General features: G+C 50.4%; 1 protein-coding gene across 1 annotated transcript in view; it reads right to left on the bottom strand.

Moving 5' to 3' along the window:
• Nucleotides 1-27198, bottom strand: part of DOCK3 (dedicator of cytokinesis 3) — a 268143-nt gene that overhangs the window by 65875 nt on the left and 175070 nt on the right. The window contains exons 14-23 of the mRNA XM_045857241.1: nt 24743-24868; nt 14259-14383; nt 12641-12803; nt 12041-12147; nt 11364-11535; nt 10899-10996; nt 8210-8293; nt 7073-7173; nt 4189-4270; nt 1263-1433 (exon numbers count right to left, since the gene is read on the bottom strand). Of these exons, the coding sequence (XP_045713197.1) occupies nt 1263-1433; nt 4189-4270; nt 7073-7173; nt 8210-8293; nt 10899-10996; nt 11364-11535; nt 12041-12147; nt 12641-12803; nt 14259-14383; nt 24743-24868 (1229 nt within the window). The remainder of the gene's footprint in view (nt 1-1262; nt 1434-4188; nt 4271-7072; nt 7174-8209; nt 8294-10898; nt 10997-11363; nt 11536-12040; nt 12148-12640; nt 12804-14258; nt 14384-24742; nt 24869-27198) is intronic.

Raw genomic sequence — 27198 nt, forward strand, 5'->3', positions numbered from 1 at the left:
TACTTGGTGAGACTTCTGAAACACATGAAACACGAGCCTGGCACCACAGAAGCAGGTCCGACCCTGACTCAGGTCTGAGCTGAGACCAGATCTCAACTCTGCCCCCCGGTGTGACGGGAGCGCATCGCTGAGTACAGGGCACTGCCAAGCTCTCCGAAACCACGCCCGCCTTGCTCTGCCAGCTGCCCCCGAGTTAGCCACCTCTCTCTGTAGGCCGGAGAGAGGAGTCCTAGGCCCTTGTTGGCAGGAGCAGATAGGCTGGGGCAGAGAAGGGAGGAGGAAGATGAGCTGTTCAAGGTACTCAGGAGAGGAGACCAAAGAAGGAGCCTCCTCTACAGAGGCTCCTGACCTTGAGCTATTCCCACTTCTCACAGAGTCTAGCTCCCAGCTGCTCACCTGCTCTCTGGGCCAAGTGGACTGAAGGCCACTGGCACCAAGGGGCAACACAGAGACATGCGGAAAGCACAAAACTGTTCCAATCTTAAATGAGATATTTAAACAGACACTGGTACTCATGACAGTCCTGGACGTGACTGAATGAATGGACATGAGAAAGGCTTTCTGGCCTCAGCTGATGGGTTTTGATGTAATAATTGGCCTAAAAAAAAATCAAGTGCAATTCATTAGAAACAGTTCTGACATTTGTAAGAGAAAATAACTCCATTGTGACTGGGGCAGTGGACAATGTCCTTGATCCTTGTCAGAGTGAGGCCGCAGGAAAGAAGGTAACAGGTTAACTGTCCAGGTATTTTTAATATAAGAAAGCACATTTCCTTCCCACACTGATATTTCTAATAGAATCCGATTATTCTGATTCTTGGCCAAAGTTTTCTTGTTATTTCCACTATTTTCAACCTATTTAATTCTTAATTGCTGGACAAGTACTACTCTGAAATTTTTAAAGTTAATACAGTGACTAGGAGATTAAATCCCCTATACATTGTGAACACCCTCTATAAATAAGATGCTCATAAACAACTACTGTGCGGTCGCTAAATACATTTTGCCTAAAGGGGGTCCCTGAGAACAAAGTTGTGCTTCCCTACCCTAAAGCCACTGGGCTATTTCCTATTTGGCAGCTGGGGAATAGCTGGTTTTGAAGTAAAAGCAGCTTCTCATCTATCGGATATTTCCCCGTGAACCACCCCTCGCCCACACAGGGGCCGGGCAGGGCTTCTCTGACTGTGGCAGCAGGAGGACGGAGAGATCACCCACTAAGACAGACAACATCCCGCACCAGAGCTTCCCTGTAGCTCACAGACCTGAGTGAACAGCAGTGTTTCTGAGTTTCTGCTGTCCAGGCTGAGAACAAACCGGATGGAGTGGAAAAGCTCTTGGATGCTGGACCGGAACTGCTCCTCTTCCATGCCGCACGTGGCCCTTGAGTACAGGATCCTCGACTGCACGATGAACTTGAAAAGGTACTCCAGGGCCTGGAGGTGCGGGAGCCAGAGTGACAGAAAGGTGTTCAAGATGGTCAAGGACACACACAGCAGGAAATGAAGGGCAAAGCGGTGATAAATTATACACTAAAATCGAGAGATGGGCAATTCCAACTGCGGAGATAAGCTCTTCCTTCCTAACTTTTCTTAAAGTTCAAATGGTCACTGAGCAACAGCTGCCATCTTCCTGAGAGAAGACCAATCACTTCACGACTGTGTTTCGAGACTCTGGGATTGAGGAACCACTGTCACGGAAACAGTTGGACCCAAGGACACGCAGGGTACAAAGAAAATTCCGTTTCTCAGCAGTAAGACGTGGGCTGTCTTTCTGGACCACCTTAAGGAAGGAAAGCCATCCTCAGATCTGCCAAGGACACCCCTACAGCTCATTCACAGGGGACACATAACAGCACCCTCATGTTCATCTTCCTCGGTGGCAGACCTTTCTTAAAAAGGCCCTGACTCAGAGCGTGAGAGGAAGAGACGGAGTAAGAATGGCAGGATGCAGTGAATGACAGCAGCGGAGAAGAAGGGGCTTCCTGGGCCACGGCACGTGGCGACAGAGCGAGGGGTGCCTGGCCAGGGGCGCACGAGTCCTGAGAGGAAGGGTGGCAGCAGGATCGGGCGGAGACTCACTAGTTTGGCCCAGACGACTCGTAACCCGAAATTCACCAAAGGAGGGGAAATGGAATGATAAAACGTGGCACTGGACGCATGAGTACTGGGTGCCACGCAGCCAAGTGTGAAGGGCTAAGAACAAGTACGAAGTATCGCAGAAAAAGGCCCCCAAAGGCAACTCTTCCTTCTCCCCACGCAAACCTCACTTTTCCCTAAGGGGCCCTGCATCAACCTGGCCAACCTAGCCGCACACCTAGGAACCAGCCTCCATTCTCCTTTCCTGTCTCCTCCCACATCCTCTCTAACATGCGAGAGCCCCTGCTGTGGGCACGTCAGCCACTTTTCCGCGGCTTGAAAACTCAAGCTCTTTCCCATCCCGGATTTTCAACGCTCTGCTGCCTCTACCTGGGAGGCCCGCCCCAGCTCGTAACACTGGTTTCAGCTCAGAGGCCCCCCCCCCCGGAGAAGCCTCCTCTAGGATCCTGACCTGAAGCCTCCCTCCCTCGGTGGTCAGTCTGTTCCCGGTTGTTTCCAGGCTTATTTCCCTCACAGCGTGCACCAGGTTTTCCCCCGCTAAATTAGAATATTTGCCTGTTTCACATGTTTATTGTCTGTCTTTCCTGCACTTGAATGAAGTGCTATGAAGCTTAGCTTTTTTTTTTTTTTTGCTTGGGCCCCTGCGGAATCCCCAGGGGCTAACACAGTGCCTGATACATGGCGTATACCAAGCATGATGAGTGAATGATTCCTTCTTCAGAGAAAACAACTTCTGTAAAGCCTTCCTCAGTATCCTTAAGCAATTAACTTATGGATTCATAGAGAATCTTTTGCATTTAATTCAACGTTTACTCCCTGAAATATTGCACGAGGCCCCTGACAGATGCTGGGGCCGGGGCAGAACAGAACCCAGGCCCTGCCTGCGCGTCACACACAGGACGCTGCTCCGTGCACGTGTCTGTGCCTGCCTCCCCTCGGGGCACCGGAGACGTGCTCTTTAAGGGAACAGGCCTGCCTCACCCCTCTTCACATCTCTGCACCTACAACTGGCATCTGCAGATGCCAACTGCTCCACAGACATGTACTATGTGAAGGAGAGAAATGAGACTCACAGCTTTAGGTTTGTACAGAATGTGCAGAGAAAAAGCAGGGGAAACACGAGATCTGTGATGCGGTTTTGCCTCTTCGATCTCACGCCACTGGGGCAACATCTGTTTTATCTGTGGCCATGTAACAAGAACAACAAATCACAGGCCCCGTTCCACTTAGAACAGATGATGTGATGTGAAAAGAGGACAGAAAAAAATGCAGAATTTCTTCACTGCCATTCTTTTATTGCTAAAAGACATCGTTAAAAAGCAACTCTAGTAAAAGTAACTCAAGAACAAAACAAGACAGGGACAGAAAGGGAGAAAGCACGGACTCGCTCGAAGTGAGTCCCCAGGGTATATGACAGCTTTCTTCAAATCACTGTCTGGAGAATGGCTGAGTGAAAGAGGGGCCGACCTTCTCCCAGGTCGTTCTCCGCAGCAGAAGCAGGAGCCGTGAAAAGAAGCCACTGGAAAGCAGCGGTGACTCACAGTGAGGATGGTCTCCTGTAAACGGGAGCTGCCCAGCTGGGCAAAGGGATGCCTTACCACGGCACCTGTCCGCGCAGGAGTGTTACCATGGGGGACCCTGGGTTCTCCCGAAGGTCAAGGTTTTAAGGTTATCTTCTTAACACATCAATTCAGCTCTTTTTACTTAAAACAGTTCTGAAGAATAATAATGTTCAGTAATTACTGAGGAAGGAAAAAGTATGAAAAGACCTGAACTTCAATCTGTGATGTCACCAGCACTGGCTTGGAAGGGGACAGGGCAGGTCAGCCAGTGGAAGCGAAGGCTGTTGTCCAAAACCGGAGAGGCCGGCCAGGGGCCGTGTGTGCCTCAGTGCCCCCTCCGGCTTCCAGACAACATCGACAGGGATAAACACCTTCCGGGGCGCAGCCGAGGTGAGGAAGGGAGAACGATGTGGTCCAAAGCGTGTACTGACTCTGGGGCGTCCACACCTGTCCTACACACTACACTACTGGGTTACGCACAGGTGACTGCAGGGGCGGGCCATCTGTGTACAGGGAGCTCGGTACATTACCCGCATGGCTTCCTGGATGTGGTCCTGCCGAATCAGTTCTGCTGAGCAGTCCATGTACCACTTCAAACAGCGGATGAGCTCCCTGCGAAAGAGAACAGTTCCAGAAGCCCCACTTTGATTCACAAGCAATGCAGCCTGAAGCGGTTTCAGCCTTGAATCAGCCACACAGGAAATAACACCCTGCCGATGAGCTAGACTGGCGTGACAGACCCACTACTGCAGCTGTGAGATCTTCAGATCTCCGAGACCAGACAGCGCTCCTTGTCCATGAAGATCTGCCACATTTTAATCAGGAATTACCATCACTCTCTGCCACTCTATCTGACACACATTTCTTCGGTAACAAGAAAGTTTTCCCGAAGTCTTGGGCTGTATGTGTGTTTTTGTTTTGTCTGGAATTGCTATGTCTCTACAGCATACAACAAAGACTAGTAAGTAGCAGACTCCGTGTGGAGTCCTGTGGGCACCTCCTTGCTCCACCTTCATCTCATCTGTTTTATTCCTCAGGTGCCAAGTCCCCTGGATGAATGAGGTTACAGGGTCAGAAGGCCTGCACGTTCACAGGGCAGTAGAGCTCAGAGGTCAAGATTACAGTAAGGCCCTGGTCTGATAGCAGGTTCACATCTAGTGTTTGATTTGTAGAGAGAAAGGAAAAGGTGGAGGTGGGGTGAGAGAAACATCCATGTGAGAGAGGAACACTGATCAGCTGCCTCCTGCATGCGCCCTGATCAGGGGCGGAGCCTGCAAACCCAGGTGTGCGCCTTGGCCGGAGACGGAACCTGCAGCCTTTCGGCGTACAGGGATGGTGCTCCAACCAACTGAGCCACCTGGCCACAGCTCTTGGGCAAGCTTTTGATCCCTCTGTGCCTCATTCTCTTCATTTAAAATATAAAGGAGACAATAGTACATCTCAAAGTTATTGGGAATACTAATGAGATGACACACGTACAACACAGAGTACAGTGCCTGCTCCAAAGTGATATCAAAGTGTCAGAGTTCCAGTGACCCCACAGCCTCACCACCCTTGGGTCTTATTTATATTTTCAAAAATTGTGCTAATTAATAAAAGAAAATGGTGACTTTTAAAAAATTACATGAATGATTTTAAATAACCTGGAGTGTTCCCCATGTTTATTATTTATATTATCTCTTTATCAACTTTTTTTGGACACTTATTTGCATGTGCTCTATTTAGCTATTCACATGTTTGCCATGGAAAAGGCAAGAGTTATTTTTTGCAGTTTTAACAACTATATAAGAAACTATGGTTAAAAACGTTAGCTCAAAGCCTACCGCAGCATTTTTTGCAGATATTAAAAAAAAAGTTCATATGAAATCTCAAGGGATCCCAAATAGTCAAAACAATCTTGAAAAAAAAAAGAATTAATTAAAAAAACTGACACCTTCTGATTTTAAGACTTTCAAAGTTATAGTAATTAAAACAATGTGGTACTGGCATAAGGACAGGCATATATAAACCCTTCCATACATGATCAGATGATTTTCAACAACGGTGCCAAGACCATTCAGTGGGGGAAAGAATAGTCTTTTCGACAGATTACTTTAGAAAGACTGGATGTCTACATGCAAAACAATGAAGTCAAATTCATGTTATACAATACATAGAAATTAACTTAAAATGGATCATAGACCTAAATGTAAGAGCTAAAACTATAAAACACCTAGACAAAAACACAGAGGTAAGCTTAATCACATTGGATTTAGCAATGATTTCTTGGTTGCAATATCAAAAGCACGTGAGACAAAATAAAAAATAGATAAAGTGGACTACATCAAAATCGAAAACTTCCGTGCATCAATGAACACCATCAACAGAGTGAAGGCAACGAGAGAAAATACCTGCAGATCACACACCTGACAGGGGTTAATACCAGAATAAATCGAGAGCTCCAAGCGCCCAACAACAAAAACCAAACAAGCTGATTCAATAATGGGCAAAGGACTTGAATAGATTTGTCTCTAAAGAAGAAATGCTAATAGTCACTAAGCACGTGAAGAGATGGTCGACATCACTGATCATTAGGAAAATGCAAATTAAAACCACAGTGAGATACCACCTCACAACCATTAGAAGGGCCACTAAAAAAAAATCCCCAAATGCAAATAAAAAGGAAAAGAAAACCAAACAACAGAAAATAACAAGTGTTCCTGAGGACGTGGAGGGGTTGGAACCCTTGCGCACTGTTGGTAGGAATGGAAAATGCTACAGACTGCGGAAGACAGTACGGTGGTTCCTCGAAAAGTTAAACAGAGAATCATCCCATGATCTGGGGTATGAATCCGAAAGAGCTGGAAGCAGGGTCTCAAAGAGATATCTGTATATCCGTGTTCATAGCAGCATTATTCACAATAGCTAAAGGATGGAAACAACCAAAATATTCAACAGATGAATGAATAAGTGAAATGTGGTATATGCTCATACATATGATGAACATTATTAAGCCTTTAAAAGGAAGGACATTCTGGCACATGCTACAACATGAGTGAACACTGAGGACATTGTGCTGAGTGGAAAAAGCCAGACACAAGAAGACAAGTGTTGTGTGGTTCACCTTCCATGAGGTGCCTAGGCTAGACAATTCAGAGACATAAAAGACACCGGAGGTCGCTCAGGGTCTGGGTAGGGGAGGGATGGGAAGTTAGTGCTTAATGGGCACAGAGTTTCAGTTTGTAAACGGAAAAGAGTTCTGGAAACGGATGGTGGTGATGGTCATACAACAATGTGAATGTGTTTAATGCCACTGAGCTGTACACGTAAAAATGGTAAATTTTCTGTTATATGTATTTTACCACAATTAAATGAAGCTGAAAAAACAAACAAACAAACAAACAAACTGGTAAGCTGGTGCCAAATGGGACTTACTTGTACGCCAGGGCTCCAGCAAAGTGCTTCTGGATGTACGTGTCCATTACAGGCCGGAAGTGGAAATACTTTATGTCTCTGAGCAGGTTGATGATGAACACCTGAGAGAGATGGAGGGTATCAGCGTTCACTGGGGGCCTCAGACCCATCCCCCGCACGAAACAGAACTCCGGCTTCTTCAATGAACGACAAACTGTCCGTGTTTTCTCCGGGGTTCCCCGTGGGCAGTGAATGTAAGATTTCCATTCTGTGTCTCCACTGCTGTTTTGCCTGCTCTACTCCTACCACTCCTGTGCTCCCAGTCCAGATCTGGGGCTCATCTGTCTGTGCCACCGTTACTCTGAGACTCCTCATAATAAAGCTGGGTGTACACTACGAACCAAGGGAAGGCAAAACAATACCTGTGTAGGTGTTGTAAATACTACTGCATCTCAACAAACTTTGAAAAAAGAGGAAAAAATGATTGCTCCTGGAGCCAAATTAGCCTACAGAAGGCCGCACCCTGCAGAAATGGGGCTGGCTAGCCAGGGAAATGAGGGAGGAGGAAAGCCAGAGGGGAGACCCGTGCAAGTGCCACTCCTGCCTCTGCTCCTCACCTGTCAGGCACACCTGGGGTACCTGGTTCTCCTCGAACACACAGCACTCCCGCAGGGCTGGATGTGTCAAGCAAAATGCACTCAACAGTCCAGTCACTGTCTACTCCCCCTAAGCAACCTCCTGAGACTCTGGTTCCCGAACAACTCCACAGAGCGAGACAGTGTGCTGCTCAGACCAGCGGGAGTCTCTGCTTTCCCTGGTGGTTATATCCAATTTTGTAAGTGAAAGCATGGGCCATCTGGTTTCCCATGTAAGTCTCTGGGCCCTTTATTGGCGTAGGTCACTATTTCAGGAGCTAGCCAACTCTGCACTAGTGATGAGACTGAGTGTCAGAACTACAAAGCAGAGGCCCGAACCGGACCATCATGAATTGTTCAAATTTGATTTTGCGGGGATCGGCCTCATAGGTTGGTCGGTCTTCTTGGGTGGTACTCCTCAGTCCCTTCTTCATTGGAAGCATCGGAACCCAGCTGAATAAAGTATTTCCCTCGTTTAAAAATACGTGACAGGAAAAAGTGAGCCAGGAAGGAAGGGACTTACCAGAGACTGAAACACCAACAGGCCGTATTTTTCTGTATTGTCGTCCAAAATCACGAAGAGTGTATCTAAGATGTCCTGCAGAAACTGCAAGGGCATAAACATCAGAGGGCTCATCAGCTCTCAGCACCTGGTGCACACGGTCAAATTTCCATACACCCATGAACTTACTTCCTAGTAAACAAAGTCAAAGATCTAAGGCCTCAAAGCACCACTTAAAAATAATACAGCACCTATCTTCACCCAGCCGAGGGCTAACTAGACGGACCTGGGGGGTTTGCTTATAGCCCAAAGGAACACAGAGAGGCTCTTTCCGTGTTGTGAACGTGCTAAACTTCTGAGGAGAGAGCCCATAAAACCCAGAACATCCATACAGGACAGCAACTTTAAAACCAAGACAATCTAAGTGATTCTGATGCCACATTTATTTTGAGAAGAAGAGCTCACTTCCCTGGCACCTCAAAAAGCTCAGCAGCCCCCTGCTGTCTACAGCGGCCTAACTCTACGGAGGACACCTGGTTGAGGATGCGGCAAGCTAGGCCTTACCTGGAGAAACTGTTTTAATCTAGAAACTGGTGCCCCGGCAGAAGGGAGAATGCAGCTGATAAGGGCTGTCAATGAGAGTCAACAATCCGGCAACACTGTTTTTTGTTGTTGTTCCTTTTTTGGGGCATGTGCCTTTTTCTTTCAAAGATTCAAAAACCAACGGAGAGAATACATACTTTTGTATGCTAGGGATACTAGCAATCTTTTTTCTTTATAAAGATTTTATTTATTCATTTTTAGACAGAGGGGAAGGGAGGGAGAAAGAAAGGGAGAGAAACATCACTGTGTGGTTGCCTCTTGTGCGCCACCTACTGGGGAACCTGGTCTAACCCAGGCATGTGCCCTGACTGGGAATTGAACTGGTGACCCTTTGGTTCACAGGCCAGTGCTCAATTCACTGAGCCACACCAGCCAGGGCGGGACGCTAGTAGTGTTTAAAAACCAGATCTAACATTCTGTTGGTCAAAACACAATTTAATGATACCGTGACTACAGTTTATTGCAACACCATGTGAGGTGGGAGGCAGGGACAGAGACGTGGATGGGCAGGACTGGCTGCGGGCTGACGGCGGTTGGTGCCAGGTGATGGGTACACGTAGGGCTCTCTACACTCTTCTGCTTAGTTTGGTGCAGGTTTGAAATTCTCCAATAAAAACAAAAACATATGCCCTGGCTGGTGTGGCTCAGTGGACTGAGTGCTGGTCTGCGAACCCAAGGGTCGTCGGTTCGATTCCCAGTCAGGGAAGCTGCCTGGGCTGTGGGCCAGGTCCCCAGTTGGGGGAGTGTGAGAGGTGACCAATCGGTGTATCTCTTGCACATGTTTCTCTCCCTCCCTTCCCCCTCTCTAAAAATAAATAAATAAAATATTTAAAAAATAATAAAAACATCTTTTACAATGCTAACATCATTCTCTTCACATTCTCTTCTGGCTGCTTTGAGACAAATTATTAATGCTAAAACTGGACCTGCTGGTAGAATGTTCTCGTGAGAAATACGACGACACATTTAAAAAAAATCAGAGTTTTCTAATATCTTGTCTGTTCACTAGACATTTTTAATATGTTCAGTAGGAAAACATGCCCTATATATGAATTTATCTTAGCTTAAAAAACTAGTATTAACTTGTTTGTTAAGATCTTTCTAAAATTTACGATATTCTGATCAACCAATTCAAACAAGGTTCACGCATAACTTCATAAAAGCACACAGAAGTACACGGGCTTTAAAGCTGTCCCCAGCTGGGAAATGCCATGCTGTGTATGAACGGAGTCGCTGGAGCTGTGAAAGTCAAGCACGGGCAGCACGCTGCTAAGTGGTTTGATACGTGCAAGACAGAGCTGAGAATGCTCAGGAGGGACAGGTGGCCTTCTTGAGACTTTGTCTCTACCCTGCATTCTGTTGCTCTTGCTGATCACGAAGAGCACCTCCGTCTTCCGCAGTGGAGCTCAATCCATTGTGCGGAATGCACCTGCGGGGCCTTCACCGGCAGGAAGTACCTGGCGGCTTCCTGAGCTAAAGCCAGAGGAGCCAACACTCTACCGGGTGCGAAGGAGCCCCACAGAAGACAGCTGGGGACCGGCAGCACTGCTGTCCGCCTGTCTAGGTGGGAAATGTCACAAAGGCATGCGGCGGAAACAGCGGAGGCCAGGAGTAAGGAAGTCCCCCCAGTGTGGGCTCTGAGAGCCTGGGCACAGTCAGCAGCTGCAGGGCAGTGGGGCGGATTCAGAGCTCTACCGCATAATCAACAGAGCGGAGCCAGAAAGACAGCAGGCTGGGCGGGTGGCGAGAGGGCTACAAAGTAAGGAAAGGGAGACGGACTTCAGGAAGGAAAGGAGACCTAGGGGAGTGCAGGCAGCACAGACAGCAGGGCCGCTTCTGAGGGGATGCCGCACGGCTGCCCTGCAATGCTCATTCTGCTTTCTAAGAAGACAAACAAGTCAAAACGTAGGGTTTAAATATAGTTTCTAAAAGGTAAACTTGATGCGATAACTACTTTTAAAGAAGAAACTGACTTTAAAAAAAACTCCAATCCTACTCATCTAGTTACACGTGTCGAGAAACGGTCTTGGAGGCGCACTGGCAGAACCCAGGGGGCCGGGGGCCTCCTGCCCAGACGCCCGCCCAGGCGGCACAGGGGACGCCGTACCTTGACGATCTCCTCTCCGCTGACGTGCCGCAGCCGCCCCAGGATGTCCATGATCCTGTCTGGGAAGGCCTTCCATTTCAGCAGAGCAAGGAGGTCCACTGGAAAGCAAGCCCAATAGATGGTGAACCCTGGCTGTGCCCAGGACAAGCCAAGCCCAGGCCCTCCCAGCCATGGACAGGTGGGCTCCAGGGGAAGAGAACCGGCTGCACTGCCACAGCCTCTTCAGTGCTGAGCGCAAAGCCAGAAACACGTCTGTGCCCTCTGCATGTGCCCTCCCAGGCTGTGCCCTCCGGAGCTGCTCAGACTACGGGAAACCTCACAGGCTGCTACTGCCGAGTGGTTCCTTCAGCTTCAAATGCCAAGGGTTCCCTCACTGTGGCACGGCAGCAGTAATTTCCGTCTCCCTTGCCGTGCATCGGCCGCCGAGGACAGGGAGGGCACCAGCCTGCAGGTGCCGTCACCTACCGTTCTGGGTGAGTTTGGTGGAGGAGAGCTGCGTGGAGATGAAGAAAGACTCTTTGGTGCTGCGCTGGAAGATGAGGCTGGAGGGGATATTGGGGCAGCCGTTGTAGTCCTCTTTGCAGCAGGGCAGGCCCAGGTACAGAGCATGGTTGTTAAACGTGCTGTTCTCGTCGCACTGCAGGCAAAAGTGGAGAACACAGTGTTTCCTGAACCACGCCATGTGTAAAAATCAAACCCTAGGAGACTTCGGGCTGATGTCTGTGCTCCGTCCAGAAACTCCCCCAAATGGCCGACGGTCCTTTTGAGAACATGTCAGGGCACGTGGCCTCCACCTGGTGCGCCAGCAGCCTTGGGTGGCAGCTATCTGTGACAGCCGAGAGACCGTGATCTCAAATAGCGAGTCTCCAAATACACTAGCCCAGGCCACAAGGGCACAGAGGGGTGGTGACAGACTTCCATTACCAGTGGAGGGGGGTGGGGGGACGGGAAACAAGGGGCCCGTGGGTGTTGCTTGTGGGAGGAGGGCTGCTGTACGCAGAAGACAAAGGCCTGCCCACAGCCGTCCGGCTGCCACCCACCGGAATGCAGCCCTGGGCCCGGCGGACCACCTGACCGAGGGCCACGCGTGCGAGCTGCCTCAGGGGCTGAGGGCCGAGGGGACAGGGAGCCAGCCCCCACACCTTGTACACATAGAGCTCGTGGATGTCATCGGAGAGCGTGGTGCCATCGTCCCGCATCAGGGGCGAGAACGCAAAGCCGAAGAGCTTCTTCTCCCCTTTGTCCTTTGCTGCAACCAGAGCCAAGTGTTAGTCGTTCTGGCCCCCCAGTGTGCTTTTTAAGTGTAGAGACTCCCCTGCGCTCACCACCTACGCTCTTTGCTTCTTTGTCCGTTCCCCTCATTAATTATCAGCCCGACTGCAGGAACAATGAGACAAGTACTGGACTGCGTCTCCACTCACATCCCAAAGCACACAGGCTATCTGGACCCAGACAGAGGCGAAAGTGCTGGCCTCGGTAAACCAGAGGCTTTCTGAGGCCCGGAGGGAAACGCACTGGCACTTGCCCAGTGTCCAGGTCAGACACCAAGAAGGACCAGCGCCCAAACCCATGGTTTTAAATCACTGTCCAAAGAACAGCCCCTGGGGACATCCCAGCTCTGAAATGGCCATTTCTTCCTAGCTTCTCAGTTTCTTGCCCCAACATAAGAACCCTCTCAATTCCAGCCCAGCGAGGAGTTATATCCGTATCCTCAAAGGACTGCGGAGAGAAGTCTCGCTCACTGGAACAGTGCCTGAACTCGAAGCGCAGGTGGGAGCCACGGAACCGGTCGATGGGGATGGGCAGTTTGATGATCTCTCCCCAGCGAGGGCTGTTGCTGTGGTAGAGCACGAACGAGTGGTAGGAGCTCCTGTTGGGCTCTCCCGAGCCCAGGCTGATGCAGTCCTGGAAGAGAGAAGCAGAGCGAGGTGTCACCTTCCTGGAAGGAGCCCCCGGACTTCTCTGTCACTAGGACACTTTCTCCTTTGTGGGGGCCTCATTTCCCCAGTAAGGGAAATCTGTAAGACGAGAAACTCCATTTGGCTTCAACTCAACACTTTTGGAAGCAGCTGTGTCCGTGGCAAAAGGACTCAGCAGCCACAGTGCTCCCTGTTTTCCTGGGGGCGGCGGCGACTGCACACAGGGCACCATGAACTGGAAGGCAGCCGGGTCGCTGAGGCGTGCCCAACATGCTCACCGAGAGAGGAAACGGGGACTCCCTGGGAGAAGCCCGCCGTACACGGCCCAGCGCCAGGCGAGAAAAAGAAGGAAATTCCAAGGCAGAGAGCGCTCGCTTCCTAACCCTCCTCAGCCCAGTGTTGCACGGGCATTTTAGGTCGCCGTCAGCTGACTGTCCAAGGCAGACCAGATGTACCTGGAGCCCCGTTCCCAAACGCCGCCGTGAAGACGCAGCCCCGGGACAGCCGGCACCGGCGCTGGGAGGACAGGAGGCTGCACCGCGTGCACTCAGCAGCCGCTCCCCAGATGCGTGGGGGCATGCAAACACCTGACTGCGCTGCCGACCCTGGTGTGAAACCCACGCAGACCAGGGCCACGCCCGGGCCTTGAGGTGGGTTTTAAAGGGGACAAATCATTGTCCGACCACCATTTCAACACTCTCCTCTGTTTTTTCCTGGCATTGGGAGATGGTTTGGGCTAATTTTACCTTCTTCTCTTGTACAATGTGAATGATCATTCTTGTCCTGCCTACCTCGGAAGGCTGCTGTCAATATACATGAGTGAGGTCTAGAGAAGACCGATTTGCCATCTGCCAAGCGCTCCACAAATGATGCCTTGTGGGTGGCCAGGGACTTCACCGTGACATGATTGAGGGAAAACGGACACACTGACAGCAATGAAACAGCACCCCTGGTCTTCATGCCCAACGACCCTGTAGTGCACTGGCTGGAAGTCATCTTTCAGGGCTCGAGCCTGCCGCTCCTTGTCACACAATCTGGTCCCAGCAAGTGAGGACCTAGGTCTCCCCCTGGACCAAAGAGCGTATGTAACTTTCCTATATTAGCTCAAGGAACAAAACGAGCAGACACCAAAGGAGGCAGCTTGGTGCTGGGCAGAACAGCAGAAGTAACAGGTGGGACGGAACTAGCGGTAACAGGTCTGAACTGGAGCAGGAAAGTGTTGGGTCAGACCCTAGAAGAATTTCTGCAAAGCTGCTGATGCTGGACGCTGTTGTCAGAGCACACCTAGGGCTTCCTGGACACAGGCGGGGGCAGGGAAGGGTGCACCTGCAGCGATCTGGGATCAGTCCTGCTGAGGGGGTGGATCTCTGGACCAAGTCCCCAGAAGCAGCAGGAGTACTTCAGGGTTAGCCTGCGTTCCCAACTGGCTGGAAAGCCTTACCTTCAAGATTTCTCCATCTGCATAAAGCACATACATGGTCACTTCAATATTCTTTTGTACACTCTTTCCCCCTCTCTCGAAATCCCCCTTCTCCAGGGTTAGGTACAGGTCATTGCGGATGTCGCCTGTGGGGAAAGAAACGCCGTGTCTCCATGACGACAGAAGCCACACCGCCCCATCAGCAGGGAGGACCAGGCTAGCAACTGGAGCCTCCAGGGTCCGGGGGTGCACGGGGCATTCCAAGCTCGGTTAATAACGATGCACTTCCTACCGGTGTCAGTGGGCGGTGCTCAGCTTGCGCGGCCGCGTGCTCCCTGAGTCTGGGCTCCGAAGGATCCCCCACAGCTTGTGCTCGGGGGGAGAGGGCAGGGACCCCTCAGGCTCTCTCCCCAGGGGAGGAACCACAGTCTCAGCCTCCCGCAGAGGGACGATCCGAGAACCAACTTTAATCGGGTCTGGTCCACGTCTCAACTAAGCCTTCCTTTCCCTCAAAGAAAGAAGTTTCTTTTTCCTTTTATAGGTTTTCTTTTTGCAGTCCTTAACCCCTTCTGAGTCTGACCGAAGGCGACCCTACTTCTTCCTTCTGGAGGCCGAGCTCCAAATCCCGCTCCCTGCTGCAGTGCCCGGCGGAGGCCACTGGACTGCGTGTGACATCTTTGTGACAAGTGCTCTGGGGGCAGGGGACACTCCTCCAGAAGCCCGCGTGCTGAAGCGCTGAGGGGACAGCCCGGGCGGGTAGCTCTCGCCGCTCCCCTGTGCTCTGGCTGCCGCCCTCGCTGCCCGGCCCGCTGCTCCAGGCAGGCAGGAGGGGCTCCCGCTGCTGCTGGTCCGCCATGACCTACGTCACACCTGCCTTTCAGCGGGGAATGGGGTTGTCTGTTCGTGGATGAGAGGAGCTCATTCAGGCTGCTCTAAGCTTCCAAATCTGCAACACGAGGGTCTTAGTCACACTGTACCGAAGGGCTTTTGACTTAAAAAAAATAATAATAAAGACTGTGGGGGGCGGGGTGGAATCTTCCAAGGGAGAAAATAGCAAACAAACAAACAAACAAACAAAAAAACAGGTAAGGCCAAAGTGAAGACGTATTAGGGGTCTGAAGAAATCAACTGAGAGATGATGAACAATTAACTTGTAAGGCGAGCCAGGTCAGAAGCCAGACATTCATTCTTTCTACTTCACTTCTTAGAAGCACCGGCACATCTAAATATACTCATTGCCTGGAATCACAGTGACATAAACAGGCTTTGTTTTGGTTAGCAAATGAGCTTTCTGGTCCGGTCAGGTGCACCATGACGGCCGATGGCCTCTTTTCTAACTGTGGGATGTCTGAGGCCCTCTTATGCACGATGCAGCGACAGACTGGGACTGGCACGTATCTGGGGCTTTTGAGGTCTCCACGACCAGACTTTCTATTCTCCAGGTTACCTCCCTACCCTGGGAGTGCAGTCATGGTTACCTGGTCGCATAATGGAGCTCTCAAAATACTGTAGCTCAGGTGAGGGAGGGCAACCCATAAGAGGGAATTAATTGTTCTCTGACAGCCGAGAACCTTCTCTGTGTGAAAGCCACCTTGCTCCCCAAACAGCCCTGAGGCTCCCATGCAGAGAAGAGGAAAACGTGTTCTGAAAACCACACACGAATTCAGCGGTGGAGCGGGCGGGCGGCCTTGAGGACGACCGTGCCGGCTGTCTGCACGGACTCACCTCTTGGGCTGAGCGGAGCCTCGGCTGCGGGGGTGTCGGACTCATTTCACGGGGGGCCACATCAGCCCCCGGGCGGTCTTCCAAGGGCCGACATAAGTTTTAGGACTGTATACATGCCACTTAAATGTTTAGGAGCTGAAATTACACTCGGCCCTTTGCAGGGAACTGCGAGGCTGATGCGGCGCCCCGTGAAAATGAGTCTGACATCCCTGCTCTACTTTACATTTTGATGAGTCTGCAACTTTAATCTGTCTCCACTGGACATCCTAGCTCGGGCCCTTCTAGCATATCACTGAAAGAGCACTCAGGTGTGCAGCCGGGTGACGAAGACAAGCAGGGGGAGAAGGAAACCTCTAATGCATTAGCTTGTTACTATCAGGAAAGAAGCTCAATAAAATCAGTCCTGAAAGTAAAATTCAAAATTAGCTAGGAACTAAATTTGACTTGGAATGGTGAACACAGTACAATATACAGATGAGGTATTATACAACTGTACACCTGAAACCTATATAATTTTTATTAACCAGCGTCATCCCAGTAAATTCAATAAAGAAGAAAAAATAACTGGGAACTTCACTATGGGTTATTGCTATTATAATGGGATAAAGCAAAGTTGGTTACACCTTTAATTTTTAACAACTGAAACACACATTTCTGGGCGTTCTTCTGATAAAAATCCTTTTACTTACACATTAGCTTTACTATGGAATTTAATAATAATTCAATTTCTAGGCTAATTTGGCAAAAAAAGTGAGTAGTCTAGAGAATCTTAATGTCTAACCTAGAGAACAGGCGCTTTGTTTAAATACTGCCCAGGTTGAAACCAGCACTCTCTGGAAGTTACTCTCCAGGTAACCCACTAGAGATTTTAAAAGGCAGATACTGCCTATCAGCAACAGTATTCCAGACTGTACAAAATTTTTAAATTTCTGTGGCTCTATACAGAAGCTAACCATGTTGCAGTAAACGAATCCTTCAAATGAAACATTTCAAGCTTCCTAGCCCTACGTGATACAGAATATTAACCCAAGACTGGGCATCGTCTTGGGGACCGATAATGACAGACTTTGGTCTGGGCTGGTTTTATGGAGCGGGCTCATGGCTTCCGGGCAGCTCCTCCAGGGCATCTTAACCTAAAACGCCAATTTCAAATGGAAAGACTGAGCTCTATCTTCCTCCAGTTTTCATTCTTTAAACATTCTCTATTTAAACAGAATGACTTTGGTGATCACCTAGCTTAGAAAATTTGTCAACGTCATGAACCAAGGTGGGGGGGGGGAATGCTGGTGGGAGGGTGGGTGCAGGGTGGAGGGAAATAAAGGGGAGAAAAAAGTGGGACAACTGTAACAGCATAGTCAATAAAATATATTGGAAAAAAGAAAAGAAAACTTGCCAGTGAAGGTAACTATACCCCGAGTCAGGCTGAAGTAGTCTGATCTCATCGGGCTGTTGGTTGCTCTTTTGCCAGGAGAGCAGACCTGTCTAGGCCAGGGCTGCCCTCGGTCAGAACAGGCACTGGGCTGCCTTACGGGCTGCACCTTTGCAAATTACAGCCTCAGTTCTGAGACCGGCACTTTGTGAGTGCTAATGTTGCTGGGCCTCCTTGTCAAAAGCTCTCTGGGGGATCTTTTACATTAAGCTCTCCACTAATTCTCCGGGAACTTAGAGAAAACCTAAGAACAAGCAAATGTGGAAAGCTCCAGGGGTCTGATAACCCAGGACTGCCTGACAGATAGCCTCCCAAGGGCTCCCACTCCTCCGCTGTCACTCGTGCGAGTAACGTGTGCACATAGCCTGCCAGTGGGATCATGCTTCTGGGTGAAGGCACTGTCTGCAGGAGGCTCCTCTAACCTTTAGCGCCGACACTCAGGAGAGGCATGAAGACAGGCAGGCAGGAGAAGGCCTGCACAGCGGCTTCTGAGGTGCGGCTGTATTTAGATCACGTAGGGAGCTTGTTAAAATACTCCTAGCAGCCACACCATGAGAATTCAGTGGGGCTTGAGTACGTATATTAAAAAAAAAAATCATCAGGTGTTTCTAATGCTCTCCAGGGTTTAACACTAGGGGACCAGAACATCAGAACATGGGGGGGCTGATGGGAAGATGCTGATGAAGTTTGGCTGTGGGTAGGGGGCTGGGTAGCTATTATGCAGCACAGAGGAACCCTGGGCTATCAACGGGAGGCTCTCCTGCAGGAAGTGGGAGGAGGTACTGTGGAGGGCAGTCCTGCCTCCCTTTGTTAGGTGTCTTCTGCTTCCTGAGGCTGGCAGAGCATCCGACAACACCAGCAATGCCTTACACCTCTGAGTGCTCAGTGCTCAGTTAACATGCAAGAGAGTTTCTTGAATGGAGAGATGAATGAACGGGGCTGTTCTGTAAGAGCACCTCAGAATACACAGTCTTTGTCCTTTCAGTTTCACACAGCAGCCGATGTCAGCTGTGGGCATACATAACTGCATGTCTGGGAAACAGGGAGTTAAGAGTAGGCAGCAGCTGATACATTTTTTTCTCTAAGAGGCCAGATAGTAAATACTTCAGGGTTTGTGGGTCTCACAGGTCGGTCTCTGCCACATGTTCTTTGTTTCCAAGGCCTTTTTAAAATGTGGGGGGAAAAACACACTCTTAACTGGCAGGTAGTACAAAAACAGGCTGCTGGCCAGTGGGCTATAGTTGGCTGATACCTGCCTTAACGTGTTTGCGTGTCAACAGCTCTGCTACACTGCAACTGCACACAAAAACACCCAGCCCTGGCTGATGGGGCTCGGTTGGTTGGGGCGTCCCCCCGCAGGCAGAAAGGTCGCCAGTCTGATTCCCAGTCAGGGCACACGCCTGGGTTGCGAGTACGGTCCCTGGTCCAAGTGCGTATGGGAGGCACCCGATCGGCGTTTCTCTCTCACGCTGATGTTTGTCTCCCCCTCTCTCCCTCCTTTCCCCTCTCCCCAAGGTCAATAAGCATGTCATTGAGTGAGAATAAAAAAAAATCCAGATTCCTGTGAGTCGACACAAACAGCTACTGGGAAGGAGCAAGGTAATGAACCTGAGTCCACCTCACTACACCAGGGATTGGCCTGAAACGTTCTGGGGTCCCTATGGAGTGAGGGGTCTTGGATGAAACCGTGCTTTTCGGCCACCAAAATCTTCGGGGCTGAGGAACACTCTGACAGAACTGCATCTGACAGGGAGGGAAAACTGCCAGCCTCAGTGGCCCGGCCTGACCCCCCGAAGACCGGCACCTTTGCGTGGCTCTGGAGGAACAGAGCTCGCGGCGTGGGTGCAGGCCCCTCGGAGAGCAGTCTCGGAGCAGGCTGCAGAATCTCCGAGGTCCAGCTCAGGCCCCAGGGCATCTGTCAGTAGCAGGCTCTTTGCAGACACTCTGGACTACGTGGAGTTTTAGGGCCACGCGGACCTAGCCTAGGCAGAATTCCATCCCAGGAAAAACGGTCCAGGACGGCCTACCCACGCTTGGCCACTCAGTTGTGTACACATTGTTTATTGTATCCATGTTCCTTCTGTATAAAGTATACCACGTGTTAGGAGACTTTGGGTTCAAGGCTAATTGTTTTAATACTGTATTACATTTATGCCTTGTCTACTTCTGAACGGGACTGTGGGTGGGTGGGGGGCTTCTGTGATAGTGCTTCCTTTCCCTCAAGACCATGTATTTATTATGAAACTAGAACTCTCTCCCAGCAGTCACAGCAGCCTAGCTGTGATGGTGCCAATTCCATCTCTCGGCAGAATGGGAGTGAAGTCTCCAGACAGCATTCATGGAAACATAGAGACGTTAACAACCATTCAGTTTGGACAGTTTCAGGCATATAATCAATGTTTTATTTTGTGAAAGTTCTTATTTGAGGAAGAGGCAAAAAAAAAAAAAGGGAAGATGACTCTTGGGAGGATTTCTTCACAGTGTCCAGGAGAGACGGATCCTTTACTTTTCTAACCATGTCTTCAGTGTCACACGTCTACTGGTTTCCGCTGTTACAAAGCCAGTGACATCCCCTACTCTAACAGGATGACAGGGATACGCACAGTGACCTCACTGTGTACAGTTATCCTTTTCACGGGCCGATGATGTGATGATCTTTCACCCTGCTGTGGGGCCAGATGTGACTAATTTCAAACCACCCCTTAGCTACCTTGTCGAAGCCTCAGCCGACACCGACAGCCAAAGTCCTATGAGTCACACGTGGTAAGTACTTTCATCGCTCCCCTCGAGGAGAGCTTTCTCCCAAAGCCATGTCTCTGCGTGTCTGCCCTTTGTATGAGAGGAGTCCAGCAGAGCTGAAAAGAGCAGCTTTCTGCCTTTCCGATTCTTTGTAGCTCAGAATAAGCCTTCTCATGTTCTTGGCAGCGGGAGTAGCTGATGTGTCTCATAACAACCTTTCCCTGTAGTGCTGGCTGGGTGGCTCAGTGGGTTGGAGCGAAGTCCCATGCACCAGAAAAGTTGCAGGTTTGATTCCTGGGCAGGGCACATGCCTAGGTTGCGGGTTCGCTCCCCAGTCAGAGCACATACAGGAAGCAACTGTTGATGTTTCTCTCTCCCTCTCCCCCTTTTTCTCTTTTGACAATCAATAATACATCCTCAGGTGAGGATTTAAAAAAAAAAAAGCTATCCCTGTAGCTGCACACCTAGGGTTGGTTAAGGTTTTCTAAACACTTCAACATGTCCCTTACTTCCTCAGATCTTAGTAATGACCTGAACAGTCTTCTAGCAGGGCTGGTAGCTTCTCTTCTTATGGTGTGTCAGTTACCCCAAAAGGTGAGGCTGATGAAGGATTAATAATGTACATGACGCCCCACCCCAGTATTGCAACATTCCATGAAACAAATGAAGATGGAAACACAGCAGGCAAAGAGCGAACAGGACACACAAAAGCAGAAACTTACACCCAACTATCTTCATCTCTGCACCAGAAAGAAAGGAGCGAGAATGAGGGGACAGCACAGAGAGAAATAAGAACAATTAAGACAAACAGGAAAAGAGAATAAAACATCACTTGCAGGTCGGCAATGAAGCATGCACTTTTTACCAGGGGTCAAAGCAAAGGAGAGAGTGTACCTCTGAGCATAAGGGCAAGAAACAGAGGGCCCCCTAGAGGGATGGCATGCCTCCATCGCCACCTTCTAATGGTCAAGTTCAGGGCAACCCAGAGAGGAGGAGTACTTGTGCCAGGTCTGATTCAGAGAAGGGCAAGGGATTTCTAAAGCAGAGTACCTGCGAGGGCATGGCTCTCACACTGGGGCCCGACCGGGCAGCACCACCACTGCTTGAGAGCTCGTGAGGAGTGCGCGCTGTCGGGTGCCGCCACAGCCTACTGTATCAGAGACTCTTGGCATGGGCCCACTAATCTGTGGTTTTCCAAGCTCTACAGGAGCTTATGGTGCATACTGAAGCTTTAGGAAAAACTCAGTCAACAGTTAGAACATACTAAATCAAAGGGCAGATTTCTTGTGGCAAGACAGAAAACCATTTAACTAATGAAAAACAAGGTCCACATCACTCACAGTGAATGACAACCTTAAAAATTCAAGGCTTCAGAAACAAGCTAGAATGTTATGACCCCCCAGAGCCATGACAGAACCCTGCACTGCTAGCGCCCCCCCGAGGACACGCCTTCCGGGAGAGCGAAGGGCCAGGGAGCGCTGCCGGGTGGGGGGGGGGCGCTTCCCCGCTGCCTCAGACACGGTCTGGGGAAGGTGCAGCCTTTTCCTGAGCAGGAGATTTTAAACTGCCCGTTTCCGTTTATAGCCTTTTGGCCGACAGCGTTTTTAAAGGTTTTTTTTGGGGGGGGGGGGGCTAATTCTGACCAGTGAATCACTGGGAACCGTGTTAACATCTACTCGTTCACCTGAACACCTGTCCTGCTCCCATCCTGTCCTGCCCACATTCTTGAAAAAACCGAGGAAAGGAGCAGAGGTATGCTACAGAGTTACTAGCTTTTGTACTGAGCTAAAACAAATTTGGAAGAAGGAGCAAGTACCACAGAAATGTGACAAACCAACGAAAGGCAGTAAGTTTCAAACTTTGGCTTAAAGCCCCGTATCTATTTGCTCTATAATTGAAGTCAGGGCCTCAGCTATGGCACACAGCAGGTCATGTTTGCCTGTTCACAGTGGTCATGTGACGTGCACATGCACACCCATGAAAAGCAATGGGGGGCCACTTCGAAGACCTCTTCCGAAACGGGGCGTTGGTACTGGCGTGGCTAGAGCCTGCCTGAGCCCCAGCTGCACAGCACTCACAGCACTCACAGCACCGCAACTCAGAGCCGTGAGCTCTCCAAACGAGCGTCTGCCACGTGCTGGGCAGTTTTAAAGTAAGAATCACAGTTTATGAGTAATTTTACTTTTTACATTTACTCTAACTTCTCAGACTTAAGTGTTGAAATGCCGACAGTTTCTGACACAATTTATTTCCTTGCTCACTGCCCACACATCTGTGTGTCAAGAAGCAGCCGCAACCTCTTGTAGCTTTGTCACACCGGCACTGTGAGGGCTGGGACTGCTGCAGCCCGGGAACGACATTCCCACAGGTAGAAGGGGGACCGGCCGCAGGTGGACAGGTCGCCAGAGCTTGGAAGTCTCACACAAGGCCTTCTTACCATGTTTTCCCAAGACAGGCTGCTGCAGCGGCAGGACCTGCAGGCCGGCCCTGTCACCTTGCCCAAGGATGGAACACCCACTCTGATGACATCATGGGGAGCATTAGGAGGCGGGCAGTTGTTAGCTACAACCATGGGAGTGGTCATCTGTGCAAAAACTCTCTCCTTAAGGCAGGAGGGGAGAGGTGGAGACAGATTATGCACAAAGGACAGCTGTCAGCCCGTGAACCATCCTCATTTTCAGCTGCAGCACTCAGCACTCAAAGATACACAACACAGAAAGCAGCATTCTCGCAGCCCCAGCCGGGACCTCCCAGGACTGCCAGTGTCTTGGCCTCATGGGGCAAATCACATGATGATTCCTTAGCTGCCCAGGGCAGGGAAAGCCCCCTTTACCTTGGCTGGCCTCACCAGGGCCCGATACACCCGATTCCCACGGTGATGCCCAGCACACCCGGAAGTCCTTTATAACCCTGTGTGCCCACAGTGCAGAGACGCAGAGTGCTCCACAAAAAGATCTCTTTCCATGGATGAAGCTTGGACAAGGTCACTTCTGAAATCAAAGTCTGCTTAAAAAATATTTTTGGCTGAAGCTTGTTCCTTTCTAGTCTCTGCTCACTTGGTTTTAATTCTATGACTGTGTGAAGACTGATAGGAAAGAAATGTCTAAACCTTAGACAAATAAGTCCTTAAAAGAAAGGACCGACTTTAAGGACATCTCTTAGAATACGTGACTCCACCTCCTGAGCCTTGGTATCTAACTACCGTAGATCACCGGATGAATGTTTAACCACCTGCTCTTCCTCCGTGACATGCTGCCGAGAAGCCAGGGACTATGCCCGGGCTCTTCTCTTCCCCGTAACCAGGCCAGAGGCAGCTGGGAAACGGTGTCAGGACGGATGGAGAAACGTCCTGTGGAAGTTAGCACATCTACGGCAGGCAGACAGGGACCTTTCGAAAGCTGAGGTCTCTCTAGCATGTAAAAATAAACACGAGATTGACGGAGTGGCCCGGGTTTCCCATCCAAAAGACCCTCCTCTAGCGCACGAGCTGTTCGCAGCAGCTGCTCTGCTTGCAGTGTCTATGGAGAGGTATCGAGGCAACAGGAAACAAGCCTGGGCCCAGTGTGGGAGGGGGAGGCAGCTGGGATCCAGCACACGGGCCTTCTCTCTGCTCCCCTTTGGTATGTGCTGGCAAACATCCACAACAAGCCAATTTAGAGCACCATGGAGAACTCCAAATAGGTGAAATTTACAGCGGTCACAATCAGTGCAGTCTAGTCTGGCTGGGCCCTTCTACACAAAAGCAAACACGCTTTTAGCAGATCATTAAAACACAGTGGAAAGGGTAGATTCCTAACTCCTAGAATCTGTCCAGGTAAACCAGCTCTTTGTCTGTTCTGACTTCCCGCCCCTTGTTCGCATCTCCTCTGCTTGCCAGACCACCTGCCACCCGTCTGGGACACCCCTCTTCCTTCCCTCACTCCTACAGCCCCCTTGGCTCTGATGGCCTGTGTTGACCCGCTTCTCCAGCAACACCTGCATAAACCTGGAAACACAAACCTGGGACTGACCTGCTGGACTCACACTGGAGGGTCAACGTATTCCCCCTTTCTGCCCTGGCTCTCCAGCCAGCACTGGACAAGGCGGGCGAGACCACTCCTGAGAAGCTGGCTAGGCCCGACAATCACAATGCCTAACTGACACCCTCGGTCTGATTCAGTCCTCTGGCATGTTAGAATGCACCTGCTATTCCCACGTGAAGTGGGCTGCGTCCACACTACAGGTGCATATTCTCCCCTGCCCAGAGGAAGTTCCTGTGAGACCATTCTCTTCTACGGCCTGTGCTGAAGGAAGAGTGTAAAAGGCACCCTCACGGAGTTCCGCGGTGCTCACCACCACCCAGCCTCCACGGAGACAACAGAGCCTGGCCGCTGGATTGTCACGCTGCGCTGGTGAGTGTAACGAGGGGGCTTCTGGAGAAAGACAAATGCCAACAAGAGCCAAAGGGGCCGCCGGCTGTGGACTGTGGTCAGCAGCCTGACTTGGGATGCAGAGGCTCGTGCTGGCTGCAGGGCCCCTCCCCAGCAGTTCCCAGCTGCTCACGGGACAGACGAGCACTGGAATCCGCCCTCCTCACCTTGCCCCCACCCCAGCCCCAGGAAGTTCTACCCACCTGGCATGATGACATCAGGAAATCCCAATTTTCTTGTAATCGCCAATCCCCTACTAAATATCATGGGGTTTTCTCTCCTTATCTGTTCCATGTCTCCACGAAGAAGCTGGAGAGAAATGATGAGGCCTGCAAGAACAAAAGCATTTCCTTCCTCAGCCCCACACTTCCACCCTGTGCTGTAGTGCTAGACACGACAGACAGAGTCCCACTGCTTCCAAAGGAAACAAAAAATGCAAAGTTCAGCACTTTTCTTGAAAAAAATATTGATGTGGAAAATACATACTATTCTCAAGAAACATTCTAGAAAGCTAAAGAAATTTAAGTCAAAATTTAAGTCAGTAACCCAGAGAACTAGTCTGTAAATACAGAGTGAGGTCTGGGAGACTCAGCTGCCTTTCTCTCTGTTACCCAGCATTCAACCCAGGGCCTGGCCGGGCCCTGCTGAATACTGAATGGGAGGGATGAGCTACATAAGCTGCTCATATAGAGACCTAGCAAAGTCTACAGAAAAAATGGCAGCCCAGAAACAAGTGTGACCAAAGAAAACCTTGTGCATCAGGGTGTCCCACCAGCTAGAAATAAATGAGCTAAGAGGTACTGTATTTCATGCTACAAGTATGCCGAAGTGTAGGAAGCGATGTGATCGGTCAGCCTAGCAACAGCCTATAAAGCGAGCAGCCAGCAGACACCATGTTCTTGCTGCAAAAAACCACCGCACTGGGGGGCAGGAGGGATGTCTGGGGACACTGAGTGAGCCTGGTCTCAGACCCTGTGAGCTTCAGGCTCTCCAGATGATCCTAGGTAAGCTGGCTTCTGGCTCATTATTTGTACCCTAGCAGTACTGCACAGAGTAATCTCCTGAACACGGCCCCCTTCCCTGCCCCCAAGGGACCCCACTGCAGCCACTGGCTAGAAGGCTGTGAGGTCAAGTCTAGATGGAGTGAGGAAGTGCTTCCAAGACTCTGTGAATGAAATTAGCTGTTAACAAGATAAATGTAGGTGCTGGTCTATAGGTCGGCAGGAAGTAACCTCACGGATGGAGAAACTTGGGAGGCGAGCAATAAATGAACATCTAGAACTGGGAGAAGATGTTATGATAATTACGACAGTCAGAAGAATGATGGCCAGAAGGAGACAGTAACGAGCAAAGCTGCAGAATGAGAATGGGGAGAGGGAGAGGGGTAGGAAAGTGAAAGAGTCACAGACACTAGAAGTACGTACTCTCACAGCTGGGCCAGGGGAGGAAATACGTTCTACGAAAGCCCAGCCTGAACCTCAAGATGACCTCGTTGCTTCAGCTGAGCTCACGCTCCCCAAGAAACCTTGGAACTACATATGTGATGCGGCAGGTGCATTAACACCAGGATCTATTAACACAGTGTCCCGAAATGCAGATACATGCTATTCAGTTGGCATTCTGGTCAGATAATGTGTTTGGAACTGCGACTGCCCAAAAGTACTTTTTTACAGCCTAATCACTTGGTAGACTCCATTGTAGTTAGTTTGCGAACCTGAAGGCTGGGGGCCAGAATCCAGCCGCGGTGCTCTCTGCAGAGGAGAGAAGCCCCACAAGCCCAGCTCACGTGCCTACACTGTCTCTACACAGCTGCCAAATGCCTTTCTCTGGGTGAACGGGAACCCACAGACCTAAAGACAGCCTAACTTGAGGCAGACAGCTGAGGAAGGGACAGCTTCCAGAATCTGAGGTGGTGGCTGGAGGGCAGAGGAAAAAGAAATCCATGGGTGCACTCTTATCATTCTGCACCGGCATAGTTTCACTCACGTGCCCATGACCGCCTTTCATCTCACTTTCTGAGCAGCCACACCGGCCACGGCAAGCCAAGCGCAGCCTGTGCGGTGCAGACTGAAGGTGGTGGGACAGACCTTAGCTTCCGAGCTACCCCAGGGGGTCCTGAACAGCTGTTCTCTACCTCGAAACGTAACGAATGAGAGGAAGAGGCTTCGGTGTCTACATGAGAGCAGGTGGAAAGGCACGCAAGGAATGAAAGAAGCCACCAGTGGAGGCTACAGAAGCCCTACCCCAGCTCGTGAGCCCTATGGTGCAGGGGCCGGAGTCCTGGAACTTCTGGGCCTCATTTCTGGTTCCGGAGCCTGGACGAGGAAGGCACACGCCAAAGAACGCTGAGGCCCGGTCTGGTCTTCGGGGTGCAGGCGCCCCTGTGAGTAACTCAGGCAAGTGGCGCACTCGCCTGCCTGGTGTACGACCAGCCCCTTCGCGACGCCTGGTGCTCCTCCTACCAGTCGGCCAGCTCTCAAGCCGAAGAACTTTAAAGTAACCAGGTCTGGACCATTTCTCTTTTAACATGAGCCCTGACGCGAGAAAAGGTGTTTTATCACTGAACTTCATCTCAGGTTAAAGACTGTCCCACAAAAACAACGGGACAAACTGACAACACCGACAAACGGACAACATCCCTGTGTGGAACACTGGAGGG

This window comes from Phyllostomus hastatus, unplaced genomic scaffold (assembly GCF_019186645.2).
Source record: "Phyllostomus hastatus isolate PE091 unplaced genomic scaffold, TTU_PhHast_1.1 phas_scaffold_129, whole genome shotgun sequence".
Taxonomy (NCBI): domain Eukaryota; kingdom Metazoa; phylum Chordata; class Mammalia; order Chiroptera; family Phyllostomidae; genus Phyllostomus; species Phyllostomus hastatus.